The sequence below is a fragment of the Hippichthys cyanospilos genome, chromosome 8 (assembly GCF_059441005.1).
Source record: "Hippichthys cyanospilos isolate Australia breed blue-spotted pipefish chromosome 8, RoL_Hcya_1.0, whole genome shotgun sequence".
NCBI lineage: Eukaryota > Metazoa > Chordata > Actinopteri > Syngnathiformes > Syngnathidae > Hippichthys > Hippichthys cyanospilos.
Window position 1 is genome coordinate 19,561,315 of NC_142376.1, and position 22,468 is coordinate 19,583,782.

At 40.4% G+C, this 22,468-nt stretch overlaps 1 protein-coding gene across 1 annotated transcript; it reads left to right on the top strand.

Moving 5' to 3' along the window:
* Positions 1 to 1,784: 1,784 nt before the first annotated feature.
* Positions 1,785 to 22,256, top strand: cnnm1 (cyclin and CBS domain divalent metal cation transport mediator 1). Its single transcript, XM_088421903.1, has 10 exons — positions 1,785 to 3,239; positions 10,924 to 11,067; positions 11,677 to 11,817; positions 11,949 to 12,118; positions 13,161 to 13,260; positions 16,480 to 16,622; positions 16,697 to 16,940; positions 17,686 to 17,790; positions 17,918 to 18,019; positions 19,421 to 22,256. The coding sequence occupies exons 1-10, from the start codon at positions 1,850 to 1,852 to the stop codon at positions 19,498 to 19,500; spliced, it is 2,619 nt and encodes an 872-aa protein (XP_088278029.1). The 5' UTR covers positions 1,785 to 1,849; the 3' UTR covers positions 19,501 to 22,256.
* The last annotated feature ends 212 nt before the right edge of the window (positions 22,257 to 22,468 follow it).

Consider the following 22,468-nt stretch of genomic DNA (forward strand, 5'->3'; position numbering starts at 1 on the left):
CTGTGTAATTTCGAGCGTCTCTTTTTGTAAGTATATAAAAATATTTTCCAAACGGTGGGATATATTTTAAAAGTTACCGGCATTTATGTTCTAGTTTTGCATTGAGTATTCTATGAGCATCAACGCTGTTTTTTACGTGCAGTTAAAACTTAAGAGGAACTGGGTAATTCGGACATCTATTGATTATTATTGAATTTATCGAATGAAAACTGCATATAGACCAACAGAAAAAAACGCTTGATTTGAGAGTTTGGAAGTTCAACGTATGCGGGCGGACCCAAACGAATGAATGTGGAGATTGTATGATTAATAAAATACACACGCACTCACTCACACAAAGGCTGTACTGTTTGATTATTTCATTAAATTATTTTTGCGTTATTTGTTACTTCGATGTTGGTGTTTTTTTGCGCTTGTATGTATGTTGGTGATTTTCTCAAAAACTGTTTTCATCGGTCACAACATTTGATATAGCTGCAAAAGCGGTTTCAGTTTAAACCGCAAGTGGACACGGACAGTGCATTTTGCCCCCTTAAAATGTTGGCATAATAAAACAATAATTCATTAATTAAAATGGAAGTTTGGAATGTATTTGGCCTATAAGTAACGGGTAAATAACTAAAATGTTTTAAATAGATTACAAACTTTATTTTTTATGTAGATATATTCTCCGACATAATGAAAATTATTCAATATGAACCACATGTTTAACAATACGTTTGTAAAGCACATCGTTGATATAGAATAGATATTACATTCTGATGTAAAGTATGTAAAGTATAGTGATTTTATTCGCATGCATGTATACAGAACAAACGACAATAATGACGAAAGACGGAAAACATTTTAATTTGAATGCTATTATCACAACTATTATATAATTTGTTTTGTTTTTATTGTCATCGCTTTGTTGGTGCTTTTAAAATCCAAAGGGTGTAAATGTGTACTGTTGATGTTCTAATTTAATATCTTGAAATAAATATGAAAATATGGAAACTTAAAAGAAAACCCGCTGGTAAATCATCACTTTCATTTGCATGTGCGTTTTTGTAGGTGTGCGTGTGCTTGCGTGTGTGTGTGCGTAGGTGTGTGGAGTGTGTGTGTGTGTGTGTGTGTGTGTGTGTGTGTGTGTGTGTGTGCGTGCGTGTGTGAGTGTGTGTGTGTGTAAAAGAGACAATGATTAAAAGGTAGAATATAGAGCAAAAATTGCATAAATGTAAAATTTCCAAACATAAATAACCACCAAAATTACAGTTAGGGTGGTTTTAAAATCATTTAGGAAAGTTGGATGGGGAAACGTTTATTGCATTATGGTTTCAAGTTAAACATGATAGTGTCAGGATTTATTTAGTTATTTATTTATTTTACAGGAGCACATTTACTTCACGTGTAAGTACCTGTACTTGTACTCAATAGCGTTTACTACGCTTTAAGTGCATCCTCTTGACTGACTTTAAAAATATCAGTCATAGGATGTGAGAAGACTTTTGGTAGAAAGACTTGACAATGCTGCTATCTAGTGGTCAAATAGAGTACTAAATGCAGATCTTATTTTATCATCGGACAAGTATGATTTCATTATTTCAGTTAACCCATTTTTAAAAGTGTGATTCATACTGCTGGGCGTTAATAATAATGGCGTAGATTTGACACCGTGGCATGCCCCCTGCTTCTATTTTTAGCAAGTGGCATAGAGCAAGCTGGAGACGTCACGCGGTGTGTCATGTATATTTAAAGGCTGCGGTGCACGTTCACAGTGTGACATACCATCGGCTGCGCTCCGTGGATATGCGGCTCCATCTGCAAACCACGTGACCCTGTCAGCTCCCCCTCACGTCCTTGGTTCAGCATGATGGCTGCGGATGCTGCTCCCCGCTGCATCCCGCATTCTCTCCTCCTCCTCCTCTTCCTCTTGCGGCTCGCTGCCCCCGCCACGGCTCTGCTTGGCGTCCGGCCCGAGGACACCCAAAGCGGCGAGCTGTCCGTACAAGACGGCGTCCTGAGAGCCACGGAGGGAACTCGCTTCGTGTTGCGGGTTTACTACACGGAGCATCCCCGCGTGAACCGGAGCGGAGCGGCCGAGGCGGCTCCCGCTGCACCGTGGATCGCCTTCATCGAGGAACCGGACCGAGATGCGGGTCGCCCCAGGGGGAACCCGTGCGAGGAGGAGAGCGCCCGTAGTTCTGACATTGAGCTGCTGGGCTCCTTCAAGTCGACCTCCAGTCACAACTCGGTGCTCGTGGAGCTCCTCGCCAAGCACCTGCGCCGAGGCGAGGCGGTCAAGTACTACTCCATGTGCGCTTTCGACGGCGTCAAATGGGAACACTTTGACACGCGAGACTTTTGGCTGGCGGTGGTGGAGAGACCCGCCGAGGCGGACGCGTGGCTGCAAGCCGGCGTGTCAGTGCTGCTCCTGGGGCTCTCGGCGCTGTGCAGCGGGCTCAACATCAGCATGCTGGCGCTGGACCCCGTGGAGCTGCGGGTCCTGCAGAACAGCGGCACCGAGAAGGAGCAGAAGTACGCGCGAAAGATCGAGTCCGTGCGCAAACACGGCAACTACATCCTGTGCACCGTGGTGCTGGGGAACGTCCTCACCAACACCTGCTTCGTGGTGTGGATGTGCCAGATTTTGGGAATGACCGCACTTTCCACCGCGTCCTGCACTTTGGGGATTTTCTTTATCGGGGAGATCCTGCCTCACTCTGTGGCGTCCAGGCACAGCCTCGCCATTGCCTCCAAGACCCTGTGTGTCACCCGGCTCCTCATGCTCCTCTTCCTGCCCATTGCCTACCCAGTCTCCAAGATTCTGGACTTCTTGCTGCACCAGGAGATCTCCAGCTTCTACACGCGGGAGAAGCTGGTGGCCATGTTGCGTGTCACCGATCCCTACCACGACCTGGTCAAGGAGGAGCTCAACATCATTCAAGGGGCTCTGGAGCTGAGGACCAAGATGGTGGAGGATGTGCTCACCCCTTTGTCCGACTGCTACATGCTGTCCTCGGACGCCATCTTGGACTTCGGCACCATGTCTGATGTGATGCAGAGTGGCTTCACCAGGATCCCCGTGTATGAGAACGAGCGGTCCAACATTGTGGATATCCTGTTCGTCAAGGATCTGGCCTTTGTGGACCCGGATGACTGCACCCCGCTCAAGACCATTACTGAGTTCTACAAGCACCCCATGCACTGCGTGTTCAACGACACCAAGCTGGATGTGATGCTGGAGGAATTCAAACGAGGTAATTGAACACCAGGGTGAATCCCGCTCCTCTTAGATCTATCCCAGGCTGCCATACAATTGGGAAGGCGGTGCCGCTGGCGTTCAAGGCGCCATATGCTCTGCTTTCCATTCTGGAGCTATCACCACCTATGGTGTGAGGAGCCTTTGAAGTGTATGCATGTAGTTAAAAACACAACCAAAAACCAAAGAAGTGCCATGTTAAGCTCACAGTAGGCCATGGCCATGAAGTGCCTTTCATCCCTATGGAGGGCCAGATGTGAAATGTGAAACAGTGTCAGACCAAGGGGGTTCAAGCAGAGGTTAGAGAGTCAAAAAACATGACGGGGTAGTCTTCTTTTTTTTGTTGTTGTTGGGATTTATCAATGTAGGACATTAAGTGCATCTATACATGCATTTTGTCTTGCATTTATTCTCTTTAGAGCCACTATAGTTAGCTTGAGCCTACCCCAGCTCCCTTTGGACTGTTGACTAGACCCTCGACTAACTGCTATTCAATTAGTTGCAGGGCCCATATAGACTAACATCCAAACTCAAAGTCACACCTATAGACAAATGAACGTCTTTGTAGATCTACTTTATAAGCATGTCACTGATGAAAGCATTTAAATACTGTATGCTGTAAAATTGCCACACATTCAGTGAGGCCTTAAGAGTATGGTGGTCATAAACTCAATTCAATTGACTTCATAATTAACAGAAATTTGACAAATAGTGAATGATTAATCAAAAAGAAGCTTCAAGCTGATGTTCAATGTTAAAATCAAGGAGAAACAAAGACGAATTTCAGATGTATTCAGGAAAAAACATACAGAAGATTTGCTTTAAAAAAAAACGTCTGGTTGGCTTCATGCTGACAATCTATGGAATTTGTACCCTGGAATGGTAACTGTTATCAAATCAATCAATTTTTTATTTGTATAGCCCTAAATCACCGAAGTCTCAGAGGGCTTCACAGATGCAAAGAGGTCATGTAGAGACCTCTTTCGAAAAAAGAAGTCGTACAGAGACATCTTTTCAGTGTAAGGTACACAACAGCATCCCCTGTCAAAGCTCCCAGAAGGGGGAGAAAAACACAAAAACCCCAATTAGGGGAAAATCAGAAACCTCCAGAAGGGACCACAGGTGGGAGGAGCCCCCTTCCAGGCCCACAGGTTGAAGTGGATGCTGCATGTACCAAATACAGACATACACATAAACGATATAGATTACAGAAAACAAACTGTTAGCCTAGATTGGTGCAGTTTTAAAAGCAATGTGAACACAAATGGTGCAGAATACATGTAAATGGATAACACATCATTCCCATAGGTACTGTATATACAGTATTTGTTATCCTCCATGAAAACAAACAAACAAAAAAACAGCATTAATGTATTTTACTGAACTACTATTCTTGATTTTGTTTTTTGTTTTTTAATAAACACTGTGATTTGTGTCACCTCCCGGTTTCCAAGGTTGGCATAGTAAAAGGAGCAACCTAATAAATTGGATTGCATTACATGATGCACAAACTATTTAATCCTACAGTTAACAGACAATGTGGGCAGCACGATGGAATTTGAGTAAGCAAGTCTGGCAAACAGTGCAGAGGTCGCGGATTTGCTTGAGACATGTTCTCCCTCTGTTTGCATGGGTTTCCCTGATAATCTGGTTTTCTCCAACATTCCTAAAATATGCATGATAGGTAATATTGGCACTCTAAATTTGCCTTAGGCCAGTGTAGGTCCATGTGCTGTGATTGGCTAGTAGTCAATAATTAATTTGTTATTTTTATTATTGTTTGTAATAATAATAATAATAATAATAATAATAATAATAATAATAATAATAATAATAATAATAATAATGGAGTGGCAAGGTGGCAGGCTAGCCAGCACATCCGCCTCACAGTTCGAAGCTCACAGCTTCACATCCGACTCCAGTCTTCCTATGTGGATTTTGCATGTCCTCCCTGTGCCTGCGTGGGTGGTGCAGTAGGTATATTCGACATCCAAAATAAGATGTGTCAAACTCATATTAGTTCAGGGACTGGTAAAATCATGGTGCATAACTTGGAAACGTTTAGAGTCACTTATGCCTATGTAGATTTTTTTATATAAATGACGGCCTGGTCTCAATTCCCTGCAAATAGCGGCAGTCACTGTAAATATATTTTTGGAAAATATATACGTACAGTGGAATAGGAATGTAATTTGTTTCCGAAGGGCATTTCGTATTATCTGTTTTTCATTGGTACATACACTCTTTTTTAACACGTAAATAGCCTAATCGGTTCAAAGCCCCCCCCCCAAAATGCTCTTAAAACCTTTCACTAAGGGTTTATTAATTAATGGTATTATTAAATTATAAAAAGGCATCAAAAAGTGTAACAAATAAATATAACTACATCAGTGCACAATAACCGTGGATATCAGCGTACATCATAGTTAGGGAACAAATTAAATTTGTATCTCTAGGCAACACTTGTGGATAATTCCCCATTTTTGTTGCATATCTGCGATACAATGACAATAAAGACATTCTATTCTATGCTAAACTCATTTTGAAATCAGATGATGACAAGTCGAGAGGAATTAGTGCAATGAGCTCCATTCTTACAATGGAACTTTTAAATGAGAGGGTCCGTGGTAGTTGAATAATGAATAAGTCATTGACATGGCCAATTAAAAGCGAGCATTAATATCTTTGTACCAGTATAAGATTCATCTGTCTGATTATTATGTGAGAGAAAACATGTTGAGTTTAGGGAGAGGATCATAAATGACATTGTCACTCACAGGTCAGGAGGTACATTGCTTCATCCTGCTCAGGATTATGACGGATAGTTTTTGGTCTGCCAACTCTTCGGCTCTCACTTCTGACTATGAAGAGCCTTTTTTCCTGTTCTCCACTCCATGTGCAGTTGCCATTCATGCCCGCAGAGCAATCATGAAAAATTCAACTACAACCTTTTTCCTTTCCTGTCTGGTGGCTTCCTTCGTACTTTGATGAATGGAAGGCTCCCACTGGTCAGGCAGCCCTGCTGGGAACGTCACACTGGGATTACTGGGGTTGGTTCTACTGCGGAAGTGAAGGGGAAATGTCACAGGCAAAACACGCCTACACATACACACTCATTAGACGAGTCATTAAGCACCCCTGAACAATGTAAAGAGATCGGATACTAGACATGTAATTGACAAATCTTAACAATGCTCCCTTTTGAATTACATGCAGCTGGAGTAACATGGACTCAATACTAAATGATCAAATACACAATTAAATCTAACTAAATAAAACTAAATAGTTTATGAAATATTAACCCTCAGTTCTAATACCCATTATCCTAAAATAACAGCATATTAATTAGAAATGTCAAATATTTTTCAACAAAATAGAGTTGTTTAACTATGTCACATTGTTGGGTTTTAGAATAGTGGATTTACAGTATTCAAACAAGGTTTACTTTTAGAAAAATGGTGCCTTTATGCAAAGTGCCATATAAGGTACACCGAATTGTGGTATGTAGTGCAACGTAGGCACCCTCTGGTGGCATGCAAAAGAATCCCTGTCCAAATACGGTTCAATTCTTAACTATAACATTTTAGAGCGGTTTAGGTTGAATACATTTACTAAAAGATGCTTTATTTTAAAAAACATCTTCTAGTGTTAGTGTTCCAATAGCCACAATGTTACAATGGCTTTCAGTGACATCTGTCTGTTGTGAGGTGGTGTGGAAGAGGAGGATGTGGATCCAAATGCAGAGAACCATAGAGGCAGGGTGTGTTCAAAACTAATTATTTATTTAAGAAAAGATGGAATCAATAAACAAGATCAAAAAAAGACAACATACAAAGTAACAACCAAAACGAAGGTATAAACTTCCTGGAAAAAAAACTCAGAAACAAGACTCAGGAAAAATAGAACATCAACAATGAGAAAAAAGATGTATTGTTAAGGAGATTAGTAACTGCAAAGTAGTAGTAGGTGAAAGTGTAGCCAGACAGCATAGGACGGCCTCAACCTTTTGGTGTGTCATCTGGAAGGAAAATAGATAAGGAAATTTTGTGGTGGATTAAGTAGGTACAGAAGTGTATACAGAAAAAAAGGTGTTAGCTAAGAAGAAGTGGAGCACTGAGTGGACTGAAGAAAGCAGACAGACGTACATGGAGATGCACTGTAAGGTGAAAGTAGAGATGGCAAAGGCCAAACAAAGGGTGTTTGATGATGTATACTAGGTTGGACACTAAAGATGGTAGAGACTGACCTAAACAGGCAGAGAAACAGAGATGGGAAGGACATGCAGGCAGTCAGGGTGATCAAGGGTAGAGATATAAATGACTGATGCCTGTAGTGTAAAGGACAGACGAATGAGGAAAATGGGTAAGAACAAAGAACAGACTGTGGTGGAACAGAAAGTAGCAAAGATTAGTAAGGTTGAAGTGAAGAGGGCATTGAAGAGTGCAAAGGTACTTGGCCGTGATGATATACCAGTGGAAGTATAGAAGTGTCTTGCAGAGGTAGCAGTATTGTTTCTGGCAGGGTTGTTTACCAAGCTCTTAGTGAGAAAATGCCTGAAGAATGTATGAAGAGTGTGTTGAGGGCTGTTTTCCAGAACAAAGGAGGTGTGCAGAGTTGTGTTAACTACCAAGGAATAAAGTTGATGAGCCATACAATTAAGCAATGGGAAAGCGTTGTTGAAGCTATACCAAAGGTAGAAGTGTACATTTGTGAGCAGGAGTATGGTTTCATGCCAAAAAAGAGCACTATGGAGGAATGGATGGCTAGGTCTGAAACCCTTTTTGTTTGCTATGGTGATCGACAGGCTGACAGGCAAGGTTAGACAATAATAGTTGCAGATGACATTGTGATCTGTAGTGAGAGTACGCTATACATAGGTGGAGGAGAAGCTAGAGTGGTGGAGCTTGGCCATGGAATAGAGAGGAACAAAGGGTAGCTGAAGCAAGACAGACTATATGTGAATGAGAGGGACCGAAGTGAAAGAGTGGGGATAAAGGGAGGAGAAATAAAAGAAGTGTTATTAAATATTTAGGGTCAACAGTCCAGAGAATGTGAAAAAGAGGTGAAGAAGTGGGTTCAGGTAGGCTGAGATGGGATGAGTTGAAAAGAGTTTCAGCTGTCATGAAAGCAAAGGTGCACACGACTGTGGTGAGACCATTGATGTTGTTTGGCCTGGAATCAGTGCCACCAAGGAAAATACAGCAGGCAGAGCCAGAGCAAGAGATGAAGATGCTGAGGTTCTCTTTGGGAGTGACCAGGATGGATACTTATCCATTAGGGGTGGGAATCTCTAACTGTCTCATGATTCAATTTGATTTTGACTTTGTCTCTGATTTGGTTCAGAATTTATTTTTGATTCAAAACAGTTTTTGACTCAAAATGATTCTAGATTTGCTAGGGCGACCTCTGAAGGGAAAAGCCCAAAGGAGAAGTTTGTGTTAAAATTTTGAAAAATGGATGGAGTAAAGATGCCTTTCTGCCTTTTATAAATATTTACAAGAAAATAAACATATGTTTATCATAATTGTGGATTTTTTATCCATCCATCCATCCATCCATCCATTTTCTAGAGCCACTTATCCTCACAAGTGTCGCAGGCTTGCTGGTGCCTATCCCTGCAAGCAGTAGGCAGTATGCGGGGGACACCCTGAACTTGTTGATAGCCAATTGCAGGGCAGACAGAGATGAATAACCATTTACGCACCCAATCACACCTCAGGACAATTTCGTATTGGATGTCCAATATACCTGCCCCGCATATTTTTGGTGTGTGGGCGAAAGCCAAAGTGCTCAGAGAAAACCCGTGCGGGCTCAAGGAGAACATGCAAACTTCATACAGCAAGGCCCACGCAAGGTGGATTTGAACTCGGGTCTCTGAACTGTGAGAAGGACATGCTATAAATGCCCTATACATCTATATGATCAATTTAAAGAGGCATGATTTGAATGATAATTAAGGTCTTAAATACGAGGCTACATAAAAAAAAAAAAAAAAAAAAAAACATGCAATAACAATAAGCATGGTGTGAAATTATGAGCGGAATAGTAACTCAATTTAATGGCATTTCATTATATTGCTATTAGAAGAAAGAGTGAATCAAACTGGAGCATCCTCGCTCTTATAATGTTTCAATGTAATGCAAGAATTGCATTATGAGGGACACTGAACGTAATGTGATGTTTACACTACAGTGCATCGTGGCAGGGGAGCCCTGCAAACTGGTGGAGCAGAACCATTTGCAAAAGAGGCATTCGCATTAAACCCGGTTTCACTCGGGGCATGTGTGTGTGTTGTTCTGCGAGGGTATTATGTAACGCACAAGTGATGTAATGCAGTGTCTAGGCACATCAGCAGTTATGAAGGCACATCCACGCCTGACTCACCTGAGCTAGTTAGACAGGCTGACGTCATGAGCAAAAATTCAGTGACGTGAAGCATTCGGTCGATCAGCATTTTTTTTTCCTCATAATATGTTTTCAACATTAGGGGATTAAACACCTGTTTTACAGCTGTTTTTTTTTTTTTTTGTTCGATACGTCTTTAGAATTACATTGCAGGATCATCAAATGTTCTTGTAGGTCATTTGTAGTTCACGGGCCACAGGTTGCCCAACCCTGCTCGAAGGGATTAAAATGTTTGATCTCTCGCCAGTGATTGCCCTAAATCGCATATGAACTGGCTCAGTGGAGGATAGATATGCGTATATGTCTCTACTGGTGACTGGTTAGCTACTCTATTTGGACCGTATACAGCCCATCCACCCCCCCTTTAAAAAATATTTCTGTTCAGCATGTTTTGATCATCGTGCACGCTCAATGCTTATAATGCTTGACTGTGGGATTCATGGTGTCACATCGATTTCAAGCGGTGCTTAGACACAGAGGTGGCAGATGCAGCCGTCCCCAGACTGATTGTGTAATAATGCTTTATGTAAGGGCCGCCAAATCTTCCCAAAGAGCCAAAGCATCTCCGGGCTAATCCCTCAAATACCCAGTGACGTCTTGTCTGAGTCACAGAAAGCATGAAGGAATATCATGTGCAAGCTCGCATATGAGATCCAGTTTGACTTTTTAGCTGTACCTGTATTCACTTTCATTTTCATCACACACAGGAAGTCCGGAGACAGAAGCAAAGCCGCGACCTCTGAACTGTGAGGAGGACGTAGCTAAAACGCGACCGTGCAACCCAATTATTATTATTATTATTTGTAGTATTAGTAGTCGTAATAGTAACAGTAGTAGTATGAAAATTAGTGTTAGAAATAATAATAATAAAAAAAATGTCATCATCATTATTATTGTGGAAATTAATATTTATCTTTGCATTGAAGTATTCATATAATCAATATGAATCAAAAGTAATGCAATTTAAGGAGATAGATATATTATTTGTAATAAAATGCAATAATTTTCCACGCCTCTGCCTGAAGGACTCTATGCAATGGAGTAATGTAAAAGTATATTTTTCTACATTTCTCATAAGCCAAAGTTGTGGCTTCCTAAGATGTATAATAAAAAATTGGTCACTTTCTTTGAATGAACTGAAATAAAGTTATCAATGTTATCTCTTTTTGCATAAAATCCTACTAAATTCTGATAAGGACAGGCTCGCACAGCTTTCAACTACTATTAAAACGTGCACACATGCTCTTGTAGTATCATTTTTCCCCTGTGGTCAACAGGCAAATCCCACCTGGCTGTGGTGCAGCAGGTCAACAACGAGGGTGAGGGAGACCCCTTCTATGAGGTGATGGGCATCGTCACCTTGGAGGACGTCATCGAAGAGATCATCAAGTCTGAGATTGTGGACGAGACAGATCTTTATAGTACGTTATTAATGACGAGTAAATGCCAGCAGCAATTGCAAACTGGAACAAATCTTTAAAAAAGGAAAAAAAAAAAAAAAGAGTGTGTAACAAGGCTTTCCAAACCATCAATGGATGTTAGCATTTGTAATACATAATTCATAGAATAATCACTTGGCTCATTAATCAATTGATTGCACATTTCTCACTCCAGTACAGCGCACTACTCCTGCATATTGAAAAGTAAAATCACCATAATCCCTTAATTGCCTTAAATATAAATCACCCATTTGCTTTCTTTCTATATACAGTACTGTTATGTGCCACCACTTGGAAAGAAAAAAATGTGTTTAATTGCATGCAATGTGACCCACGTGGGTCGATATTCAGTAATTATACATACAGTAAAGAGGAGCTTATGTCTTTATGGCAGCAGCTGTCGCTGAAGCAGTTATGATTCATCAGAGAAAATATAATGTGTTAAATACCTTCACATCTGTGAAGGATTAGTCTATTTATAAAGCAGATATGCATGCAGATAATTCTAACCCATGACTAAATGCTATTTAGTGTGAGTACAAAGAGAAAACATGTTTAAATACCTGTCTTTGCGGTGTGTGCGTTTCGCAGCTGATAATCGGACCAAAAGACGCGTATCGCACCATGAGAGAAAACAGCAGGATTTTTCCATCTTCAAGGTGGCAGAAAATGAGAAGAATGTCAAGATCTCGCCACAGTTGTTGCTGGCAACACATCGCTTCTTGGCTACAGGTATGGTCATGTGATTTATATAGCTATAGTTTTAGAAATGGGACCGAAAGAAAAGAGAGCAAAACGCATTGGTCTTATTTTCTACACGCCTGCCATATTGTTGTGTGCGCCTGTGTGTCTCTGACTGTCAGAGGTGGAGCCATTCAGACCATGTCATCTGTCAGAGAAGATCCTGCTCCGTCTCATCAAACATCCCAGTGTAGTGCAAGAACTCAAATTCAACCCTAAGAACAAACACGCTGCTCAGCACTACCTCTTCCAGAGGAACAAACCTGTTGACTACTTTGTCCTCATCTTACAGGTAAACATGCTGAGTCTAGTCAAAAACCATTTTCCCCACCCATCTCAACTATATATTTTTTTGGTTGTAATCACCTTTTTCACAGCTGTCAGTTTTGAACAAATTCGCAACACCGCCTTGAACTACAGTTTTTCCAAACCTTAAATAAGCCAATACATATATTTTACATTCGAACGTTTACAGCACACCACCAAACAAAAAAAAACACAACAAATTTCTTGATTTTGGGATTGGTATTTTGTTTGCAGTAAAATGGAACTACAGTGTTACCTTGTTACTTGGTGCTTCATCTTTCATGCCCTCAGTGATTTGTGGGGGTTTATTTCATGAAAAAAAAAAAAAAAAATTGTGGCAAGAAGTCCTTTGAAGGTTTCCTTTATGCCAAACAGACGAGTTGACTGTAATGTTACACAGGCACTCCTCCAACATTGACCTAGAGTGGAGCCTGTAGCTGACCAAACATGATGACAAGCAGCATTTAAACACAAAATTCTCATTTATTACTGAACCATAAAATCACTGGAGCATGCTAAAATTAGTCCTCTTTAAGTGGTCATTATAACACTGAATATTACAACACATGAATAGTATTTAGAGCCATAATATGCAGTTTTACTTCACTTTCATCATTCATTTACAGACCTGTGCAGGAGGCAGCTAAAAACAATAAAAATCATTATTTTAAAGTAAAGTGCTGATGTACTGAAACAATGACAATTTAAGCATGCAAAAGTTTAAAGAATGTTATCTTAGGTTCACTTTAAAAGTAATAGTGCATTTTAGGTTTATCTTAAAAAGCCTTATCTGTGAGTAAGTGCATTTTTTTTCTCATGTTTTATTTTTTTGGGGGGTACACAATTGAACAAAATTGAATAAACAGATGTGTATATTGGCAATTTTGTGATAAAATAAATGAAAATCCCTGTGCTCAATGATGCATGGTACAATGCTGAATTTGATATTTCCTGTGTGGGCTGTTCAATGGAATTCTGGGTCGATATGGTGGTGACATGATGAGCGAATAGGCGTGCTGATGTTGCAGGGACGGGTGGAGGTAGAAATCGGAAAGGAGGCCCTCCGCTTTGAAAACGGGGCATTTTCCTACTACGGCATGCCGGCTCTCATCCCACCCCTGCCTATCGGTAAGTACATTTGCCATGAGTCACTATGTCAGCTGGGATAGAGGGTCTCAACGGGTGCTAATGGTGGTGTTGCCTGTGGCAACCAGGAGCAATGATAATCATGAGACCTAATTGACATCTAAATCCCTCCAAGTCAATGTGCAGCTGAGCAGTGGCTGTGGGAAGTAAGTACTGTAATTAAAAAAAAATGAGGCTAAGAGAGAATTTCCCAGTGGAAGACAACCTGACTAAGATCGTTTGAGCTAAGACTGTCGAGGAAGCAGAAAAGGTTCCCTGTTCCTATGATGTGCGCTTTTGGTCTTCACTTGAGTGTGCAAGTAATTTGTATTTCAGTGGTGGGATTAAAGCAAATCCAAAAACTCATTTTAATATCTTTTAATCCCAAAATTAGCTCAGAAACTATATAAAAACTCGATCTAGTCAAAACTTTTTCACATGCACCTTTTTCAATCTTAGACAGTGGAAAGTTAAGTGTCACAAAAAGGCCTTATGTAGACAAATGCAGTGATACCTTAAAATGCGAGTTTGATTTGTTGCATGACTATACTGCACTTGGATCTATCATTTGAAATGTAATGGAAATTATTTTACTGGTAATCTGTTCCAACCTCCCTACCAAAACATTACAACATTTTTGCGTTTATTCATCATTTGCTTTTCACGAATTAGCGCTCCATAATATTATACTTAATAAAAAATATAGCGTATTAACCTAACTGTAAAGAATCAAACAGTTTGTCAATTATGATTAAATGCTGGAACTAAATTAATTGACTTCTTTTGGTAGGCCCACCTTCAAACTATACAACACAGGCTACTGTAAGAAAGTACAGTAATGGAGAATATAGAATATATGCCATATGCATATATATATATATATATATATATATATATATATATATATATATATATATATATATATATATATATATATATATACAGTGGTCCCCTGTGTTACAACGTCCCTGATTTACATTTTTTTAATGTTGTGACCTCGAATACTGAGATTTTTCATCCCCTCTTTATGACACTTTCCCGGATTTGGGACAAAAACAACTGTCATGACCATAGGGGGTTGGCTGTATTTGTGTTGTTTTGCCTCAATCTGTGGAGTTTTTAGGTAATTGCACTTATTTACTATTGCCGTCTAACTGGTTCCATGCAACTCATGACTAGAATCCTGCTATTTGTCGGCGTCTCCTCACGGAGATGCTGGTCTGCTATTGGTTGGCCTCACTTGTTTCATATTGGCGAAACGGTATAGCTTTGTTCAATTGTAAGTAGTTACAAAACCATATTTATAGTGCATTTTACTGCTTAATTCAAAGTTGAAATGGTTAGCCATGGGTCCTAAGATTACTAGAGATGTTAAAGAGAGAAGTAATAAGATGATTTATATGGAAACGATGCTGGAGATATCCCTCCTTAGGGAATATGGGCATAACAAGTGGCACTCAAAGGTAAATAAATCCTTTTTATATTTTTTACTTATGGGCCTTTCTTGACGGAGTTGTTTGGTTGTTTTGAATACGGTTTTGTTTTGAAAAGGGAATTGTGGTTGAAATCTATTAGTATCTATGTTTTTTTCCTGTTGGTTATTATGCATTACTGTATCGCGTTTGTGAAATGAGTCAACCCTCACCACAAACTTAACTGCAGGGAAATGCGGAGTTAACTCTGACGTACAGGGTTCAATCAGCCTGTATCAGGACGTCTGATACCCCCAACAGAACTTGGACATGGTTGTATGCCTTTTCCAAGACCACAAAGCATATGTAGACTGGTTGGGTGAACTGTCATGCACCCTGGAGGCTCCTGCTCAGGGTGTACTGCTCTAGCTCTTGTAATTACTGTAATTCACCAAAAATAGGTATAGGGCCAAGTATTGGGCGCACCCTTAATTTTGGGGTCAAATTCTGGTATTTTCTCTATATTCTATATATTCTCTATATTTTCTATTTGTTCTAACTATAGAACGATCACACTCCAGTGCTGGAAAGAAGGATCCATCAAAGAATGAAACCTCAGATTCAGGTGGAGCATTGTGGTTTTTGTCCCGGCCATGGAACCATGGTCTGGCTCTACACCCTAGGCAGGATAATTGAGAGTGCATGGGAGTTTGCCCAAACCGTCTGCATGCGTTTTGGCGACTTGGAGAAGGACAATGTGGTACTGAGGCCCCTGTTATGGGCAGTTTGGTCTCTGTTCCACCAATGTCATAGGTTAGTTAAAATGAAAAGAACCTGGTGTCATTTGTTTACCATGTCCTTTCTACACATCATAATACATTCAGTATTAATCACAAAAACTTAAAAAAAAAAAAAACATTATTACATGGATGTTCACATTTGAGTTGGTGCTCACTCAAGACTCAAATTAATTTCCTGTGAAAGTTGGACTACCCAAAGGCTGTCCTTTGTCACCGGAGCTGTTCATTTCTTTATGTGCAAACTTTCTAGGCGTGGCCAAAGTGTTGAGGCGGTCCGGTTTGGTAATCTCAGCCTTACATTTCTGCTTTTTGTTGATGATGTGGTGCTGTTGGCTTCTTCAAGCTGTGATCTCCAACTCTCATTGGAGTGGTTTGCATTTGAGTGTGGAGCAGTTGGATTAGGATCGGCACCTCCAAGTCTGAGACCATGGTTCTCAGTCAGAAAAGGGTGGCTTGCCCGATTTATGTTGGGGATGAGATTCTGTCTCAAGTAGAGGAGTTCAATATCTCCCTCTATCTCTTATTTACAAGCGAAGGCAGGATGGAGAAGGAAATCGACAAGCAGATCGGAGCAGTGATGTGGACTGTGTAATGGTCTGTTGCACTGAAGAAGGAGCTGAGCCCAAAGGCAAAGCACTCTATTTATCAGTCAATCTGCATTCCTACCCTCATCTATGGTCACAGGTTGTAGGCCATGACCAAAAGCACAAGATCCTCTTTGGCCAAAATTAGTTTACTCTGTGGGATGTCTCGATAGGGTGAGAAGCGGAGTCGTCCGGGAGAGGCTCAGAGTCAAGCCGCTGCTCCTCTTTGTTGAGAGGACCAGCTGTGAGGTGGCTGGGGCTGAGTTGTTTCGAGTACATCCCACCAGGTGGAGGCCCGGGGGACAATGGATGGATGGATTCTGACACACTTTGTAATGCCCTGTGTGATTTTGACATCGTCTTTAACATTATTTTTGTGCTAGTCAACAAGTTTTTAGTTTTTTTTTTACCTGATTTTCTGTGCAGGCCAGAGATATAATTCTCGCAGTAGTGGTCTAAACCAATCAGAATCGCTGCTGAGCGGCAGCAGTATCGGTCAGCTCTCAGCTGGAGGGCACTACTTACCAGACTACTCAGTCAGACAGCTCACAGACTTGCAGATCATTAAGGTAACAAATGCAAACTCATACACATGAAGAATGTCACATCTCAAGCGTTCCCCAAACCATGACCCTTCCTTCAGATAATGAGGACACACTACCAGAATGCCCTGATGGCCACACGAATGGACAGCTCACCACAGACGCCGGATCCAGTAGATACAGATGCAAAGGGGAGGCCGCCCGTCGTGGAGGCCCGCTCCCACAGCATCGCCCTCCCCCTCACCGGCACTCACACCCGCCTGGGATTGGCACGCCTCGCTCAGCTCCATCCCAACGCGGGCCATCGCAACACCTCCAGGCTCAATGAGAGAAACCGTATAGTTCGTAAGTTGGGGAAGCTTGAGTCTATGGTGGCGTAATGTTTAGGAATCAGTAAATGTATTACGGAACCCATAGGAAAAGAACTATGCTAACGTACTATAGTGGTAGTACGCTTGTCAAGTGTAGTTTCTGAAGAGACTCTAGTGTGCAATTGTGCATGCTTCAAAATTATTCCATTCTCTTAGTTTACCACTAGATGTTGCTGGATCTTATGCATCGTACCTTTAAGTGCAGCGTTAATGTTCTACTTAAAATGAGATGGCATTTTGAAATGAAACAGTTCAAATAATTTGATGTTGTGCATTTCTACACCCCTGCAAACTGCAAATAATCCGAATACTGGACATATTCTTAAATTAAACATCTGTTTGAAAAACAGACCTTTATTATCTTGTGTAAAAAGAGTATTGTTGAATCAGGTCTGGTGTTGGATCTAATATTGATGTGGCCATTGCGTGTCTATATTTAGAAGGGCATCTCAAATCCCAGTTTAATTATCTTTCACGATATTGTGCCATAAGGTATTTACAGATCAAGCATCTAATGAAGTGAAAGTCCTATTATGTTTCATTTCCCAAAACTCAACAAATGTGGCATGCACAATCTGCTCGCTTTTTTTAAGGATTAAAGGATTTCCCGCAAGCAATCTGTACTCTGCTCTGGGATAGACAATCACTCACTCCGTGTAAATAAGAAAATCAGCAGATGGCTCAACTGCTTGTCAATAACTGACTGTGTAATAACACAGGCAGCAAATCTGATGGACAGCGGAGCCCCAATGACACTGTCTTTCTCCGTATGGATGAGATTCCCTACATTCAAGAGGATCGACCAGAGAATAAAAGAGAAAATGGTAAGCGCTGTGTGTATTTAAATGTGTCCAGTCAGTTAGGCTGGGGGGAAAAAAAAAAAAAATAATTATATATATATATATATATATATATATACTCAAATTGCTCTACTTTTGTGTCTTTTCTCAGATGTGCCTCCAGACTCTCAGCGATCCATCTCTCCATATATCAGCTCTCGCTCTCTGTCCAGCTCTGAAGAGAACGTCGGGAAAAAGCTCTTGCGTAAATTGAGTGAGTGACACTTCTACTGCGGACATGTGAATCAATGTGTGTGTGTCTCCTCTCACTGCTTTTGCAACTGCGCCTTGCGTAGCTTAGCAACCAATGATGTTACTGTGATGGTTACAGACCCTAAGCTGCCCATTGGCTCTGGTATGATATGACTCACTCATTTATTTTTTGATTTGAGTCAAGGGATACATTGCCAAGTGAGATGTTTGAGACAATGAGACGGCATGTGGGGACTGGGATTTTGCTATTTCACATGGGGGTTTCATTCCACAAAGGTTTTATGTCCAGGGAGTCTGTTCCTTTTGTCAGAATACAAGTAACACATTTTAGCAAAGTATTTTGTTGAATTTTAAAATAATCTGATAAAACCAAGGTTGAACAACACAAGCATTGCAACTTGGTGTCATTTAGGCTTAATCAGAGGCACTTAAAATGCACTTAAAGTGCTCATTTACGATTAACATTCGTGGAACGTGATGGCCATGTTTAGAATTAACCAAATTCCCATTTTTGAAGTGTGTGTGTGTGGGTGTTATTATTTTTTTTTTGATTCCCCTCAAACATTTTTCTTCACCTGTATTGTATACATTAATGATCACATTATTGGCATTAATTTTAGTGCAGTTTATTAAAATATAATGAATACAAGCTATTTAAACAGTGCTGACCAGACATTAACCCCACTCTAAATTTGGCTGAAAAAGCAAAATGCAAACAAAGTTTACCATATGAGGTCCCATGAGTGAGTTTGTCACTGAATGCATTCGGCCATAGATGTTCCAAGACATTTTTGGGGTTAGTGGTGAATTTGCTTGTAGTGGTTCCGGCCCGGTCGCGTTTCTGGAATCCGCCACCCGGCACTGCTGGCTGGTGATGAAATGAACACCTCTCGGACTCAGGCAACTTAGTTGGAAAAACGATTTTTATTCTATAGTTTCAAACTGTTGATGTTAACAGCAGGATCCCTCATGAGGTCAAGATGACATGTGTGCATGGTTCTCCTTGTTAAGATGCTAAATACGAGTCCCCTGACGTTGACTCCTCCTTTTCTACTCAAATTACAGGACTTGGTAAAACTCTGCCAATGTGATGTCTGGCAATTTGTTCGACTGTTGGTTGGGGGTCAGATGGTCAGGGGTCCGAGCAGCCCCGGCCCCCTGGGGCTGCCCTCTGAAGAAGGGAATGTCTTTGTTCTCTCTTATTTGACTTGAGTTACTCCTGCAAAACTACCACAATGAGACTTAAGCATAATAGTAAAGAAATTAATAAAAGCAAAAGGTTAAATTGTCACATCCTAAAATACACCCACGGTTCATAGTTAATTGAAAATAACATGAAAAAAATAATCCCATTTGATCAATATGTTTGCCGCAAAATGTCACATGTTGTCCTTGCTTCCAGGTAACAAGAGGAGGAAAAAGTCTCGGGATGGAGAAAGGAGCTTGGAGGAAGGTCCGGAGGAGCCTCCAGTGACAAGCTAGCACACGTCTTATTTATTTTTACCTTCTTCAGTCAACTGTACCTGTCACGTAGACTCCCTTGATGCCCTGGCACCACCCTCAAGGAGCCATTATCATGTGCTGTAGTTACCAGTGCTCTCAGGTCTCCACGGGTACTTTGTCCCTAATCTGCCTGCCTTCATACCTTCTGTGAGAGACAAAGAAGGAGCAATGCAAGGGGAAAGAATAGAACTTGAGCTGGAAATTCCCAATAGCAATATATTGGCTTAGTGGGCCTTGTGTGGCGGATCGATTCCCTGGTGGGATCTAAAGCCTTTGTTACGCTTTTCACAGCGAGCAGGTGCCAATGCTGGTTGGGTACATCTGTTAGTGCCAGAACTTGCAGATAGAAAATATCCACCAGGGAGCTGTAGTTACTGACGTAGGAGGACCCTTCCTGCCAGTTTTTCCAACTTTTGTCAGTTTCTCTGACAAACCAGCCACGTAAGGGACCACTGCATTCTACCCCGGGGCTTGAAATCGGACACCCGCTCTTAGTAAGAGCCCTTCTGATGTTTATCAGCTCCATCTGTCTATGGTTGTTGGGGTTCGGGGTCTTCTCTGTGCTCAAATATACTGAGTGCCCCTAGCACCGGCACCATCTGAGTGTAAAAAAGATTTAAAATCATTTAAGCCATAAATTGTCAAAGATACATTGGTCTTGTCAATAATAGGCTGTTCTTGTAACAGTTAGGGAGAAGGGACTATAAAAAAAAAGTATGCAATATAGCAGAAAAATGACAAAGGCAAATCATTCATCCTTGTCCTCTTCAGGGAACATTGGTCGAGGTGCGTGTTACATCCCGGGTTGGATAAAATAACGGAAAACCAACCAGTTAGTGCGTATTACAGTATATATTTTGCTTGACTGATAATTCCCTACTAAATTGTCATGAGAACACATTCACCATTATCAAATCACCTGTCATATTGTTTCATATTATAAGATGGTTTGCAAATTGTTTGCCAAACACGTGTCATGGCGCCATCTACTGCCACGGCACAAAAAACGAAAAGGCCAATACTGCACAGACCAGAGCACAATTTTTTTAGAGCAGATTTAAAAAATAAAAAGGTAACAGCCATATTCTGACTTGAACGACAAGTAATTGTAACTCCTGTAGGCTTTTGAGGGGCTTGCACAATTTTCAAAGGGATACACTTTCTTACCTGTTTGTATTTCTATGAGATAACCAAATAGGATATGAACAATAGCAATATGTACAGTCAGTGGATTCCATTTAGCACCTGATACTACTACTACTACTACTACTTGTTCAGTGGTTGCATGTCTTTTCTGAACATTTTGTGTGCTTGTGTAGCTTTAGGGACTATCAGATGAATTGATGAAAATTCTATTGTGATGCCATAATAATAATCGTGCAATAAGACAATTCTGAACTACTTGAAAAATAGTGGAACCTCTAAAGCGGAAGGCCCCTGACATGATACCACTTTTAAGAATAATGTGACTGTAAAGTCCACACAATCAGATGGTAGGAATGTTGAAAAATAAGATGATGAAGACTTTTGATTCATTCCTATGGGCCAGCGAAATCATTGCTCAACCTTGGAGGTTCCACAGTTTTACATTTTCACAATGCCCATTAAAAAATAAATAAAAAAATCCAGGTATTCAAAATAATGATCTAGCATGTCATCCGTCCAAAAATCTATTGATTTTTGCTAGCATGAGTCCAACGCTTTATTAGGTACATTAGCTCATAATGGCATCTGTTCCAATAAAAACATCAATATTTGGCACTAGTGCATCAAAACACATCACGACAGGATATATTGCAATAATATTTTGTCACGCCACGTTTTTTAACACGCCACTGAAGCTGCCTAAAAAACAACTAGAAATAAGCTTAATGTGTGTTTACGGATGTCTTAAATTGATTACTTATGAGCAGGAAGAAGTTGTTATTTGCATGTTTGTTTATATGTGTTGCCTACGAAGTCTGATTGCCCCCATTAGAAAGCACTGCTGTTCATATGCATGCTGGGGCAGGGACAGTGCATGAGTAGCATTACAGCTCTTGCTTCTGCCCCCAAAAAATCCTTCAAAATGTATGATCCTCACAAAAGACCAACACACATGTATTGTTGCTAACACGTGGAAAGAGAGGCTTGTGAGCCAAAATGAGGCTGCATAAAAGCATTTTGAATCATTAACAAAAGGGAGTTAAGAAAGCCACTTACTTTAACACACTAAAACCTTCCGGAGGTCCACTTTAAGTGGATGTGCCCTGAGAGAAGCTTAAAAGATGGATCAAAATGAGAGAAAAGCAATATGACGCACACTTTGACGTCAAGCCTCTTTGAAACATACATGAATGCAGTGATAATACAGTCGGCCTGCAAACCAGCACTACACCAAGTCAATGGCAAAATGCGTATCAGTCGCTATGATTCATACCAAAGTTTGCCATTTGTATTATTGTAATTTATCCAAAGATATTAAGAAATGAACATATTTCAAGAAAATAATGATTAAATATGAAAATATAATATGTGCTGTCTTTCTTTTATTTATACAGTTATTTATACTGTTTATTTGTAAGTTCATTTATCATCAACACGATTCTGCTGTGTATTTATTTTCTTGTAATTTTAGAATTTGGACAACTATGTACGGTAGTTTAATCCAATACTGATATATGAGAAACTGAACACACATCTAATATATTTAAACAAATTCTATACAGTATGAACAATAAAATGATATTACAGTACTTTTATAGATATTTTTTATATTTTTACCATTCATTCACACCAATATGCCATGTTTTTTTATGTTCTCATCTTTTGCAATCTGGATAATACAGATCAAAGACAATTCATTCAAGGATAAGGCAACTTCAACTACAATCAAAAAATAAAATGAAAATATTATAGTATGAGTAAAATTGCACAATGATTCCCTCTTTTTACTTATTTACTCATA

What these genes read in the sequence shown, in the direction of transcription:
- cnnm1 (XM_088421903.1), top strand. Translation starts at nt 1,850, where the DNA reads ATGATGGCTGCGGATGCTGCTCCCCGCTGCATCCCGCATTCTCTCCTC. An exon ending in ACATCGCTTCTTGGCTACAG is followed by an intron (nt 11,818 to 11,948) that starts GTATGGTCATGT and finishes TCTGACTGTCAG; the next exon opens with AGGTGGAGCCATTCAGACCA. An exon ending in CATCCCACCCCTGCCTATCG is followed by an intron (nt 13,261 to 16,479) that starts GTAAGTACATTT and finishes TTTTCTGTGCAG; the next exon opens with GCCAGAGATATAATTCTCGC.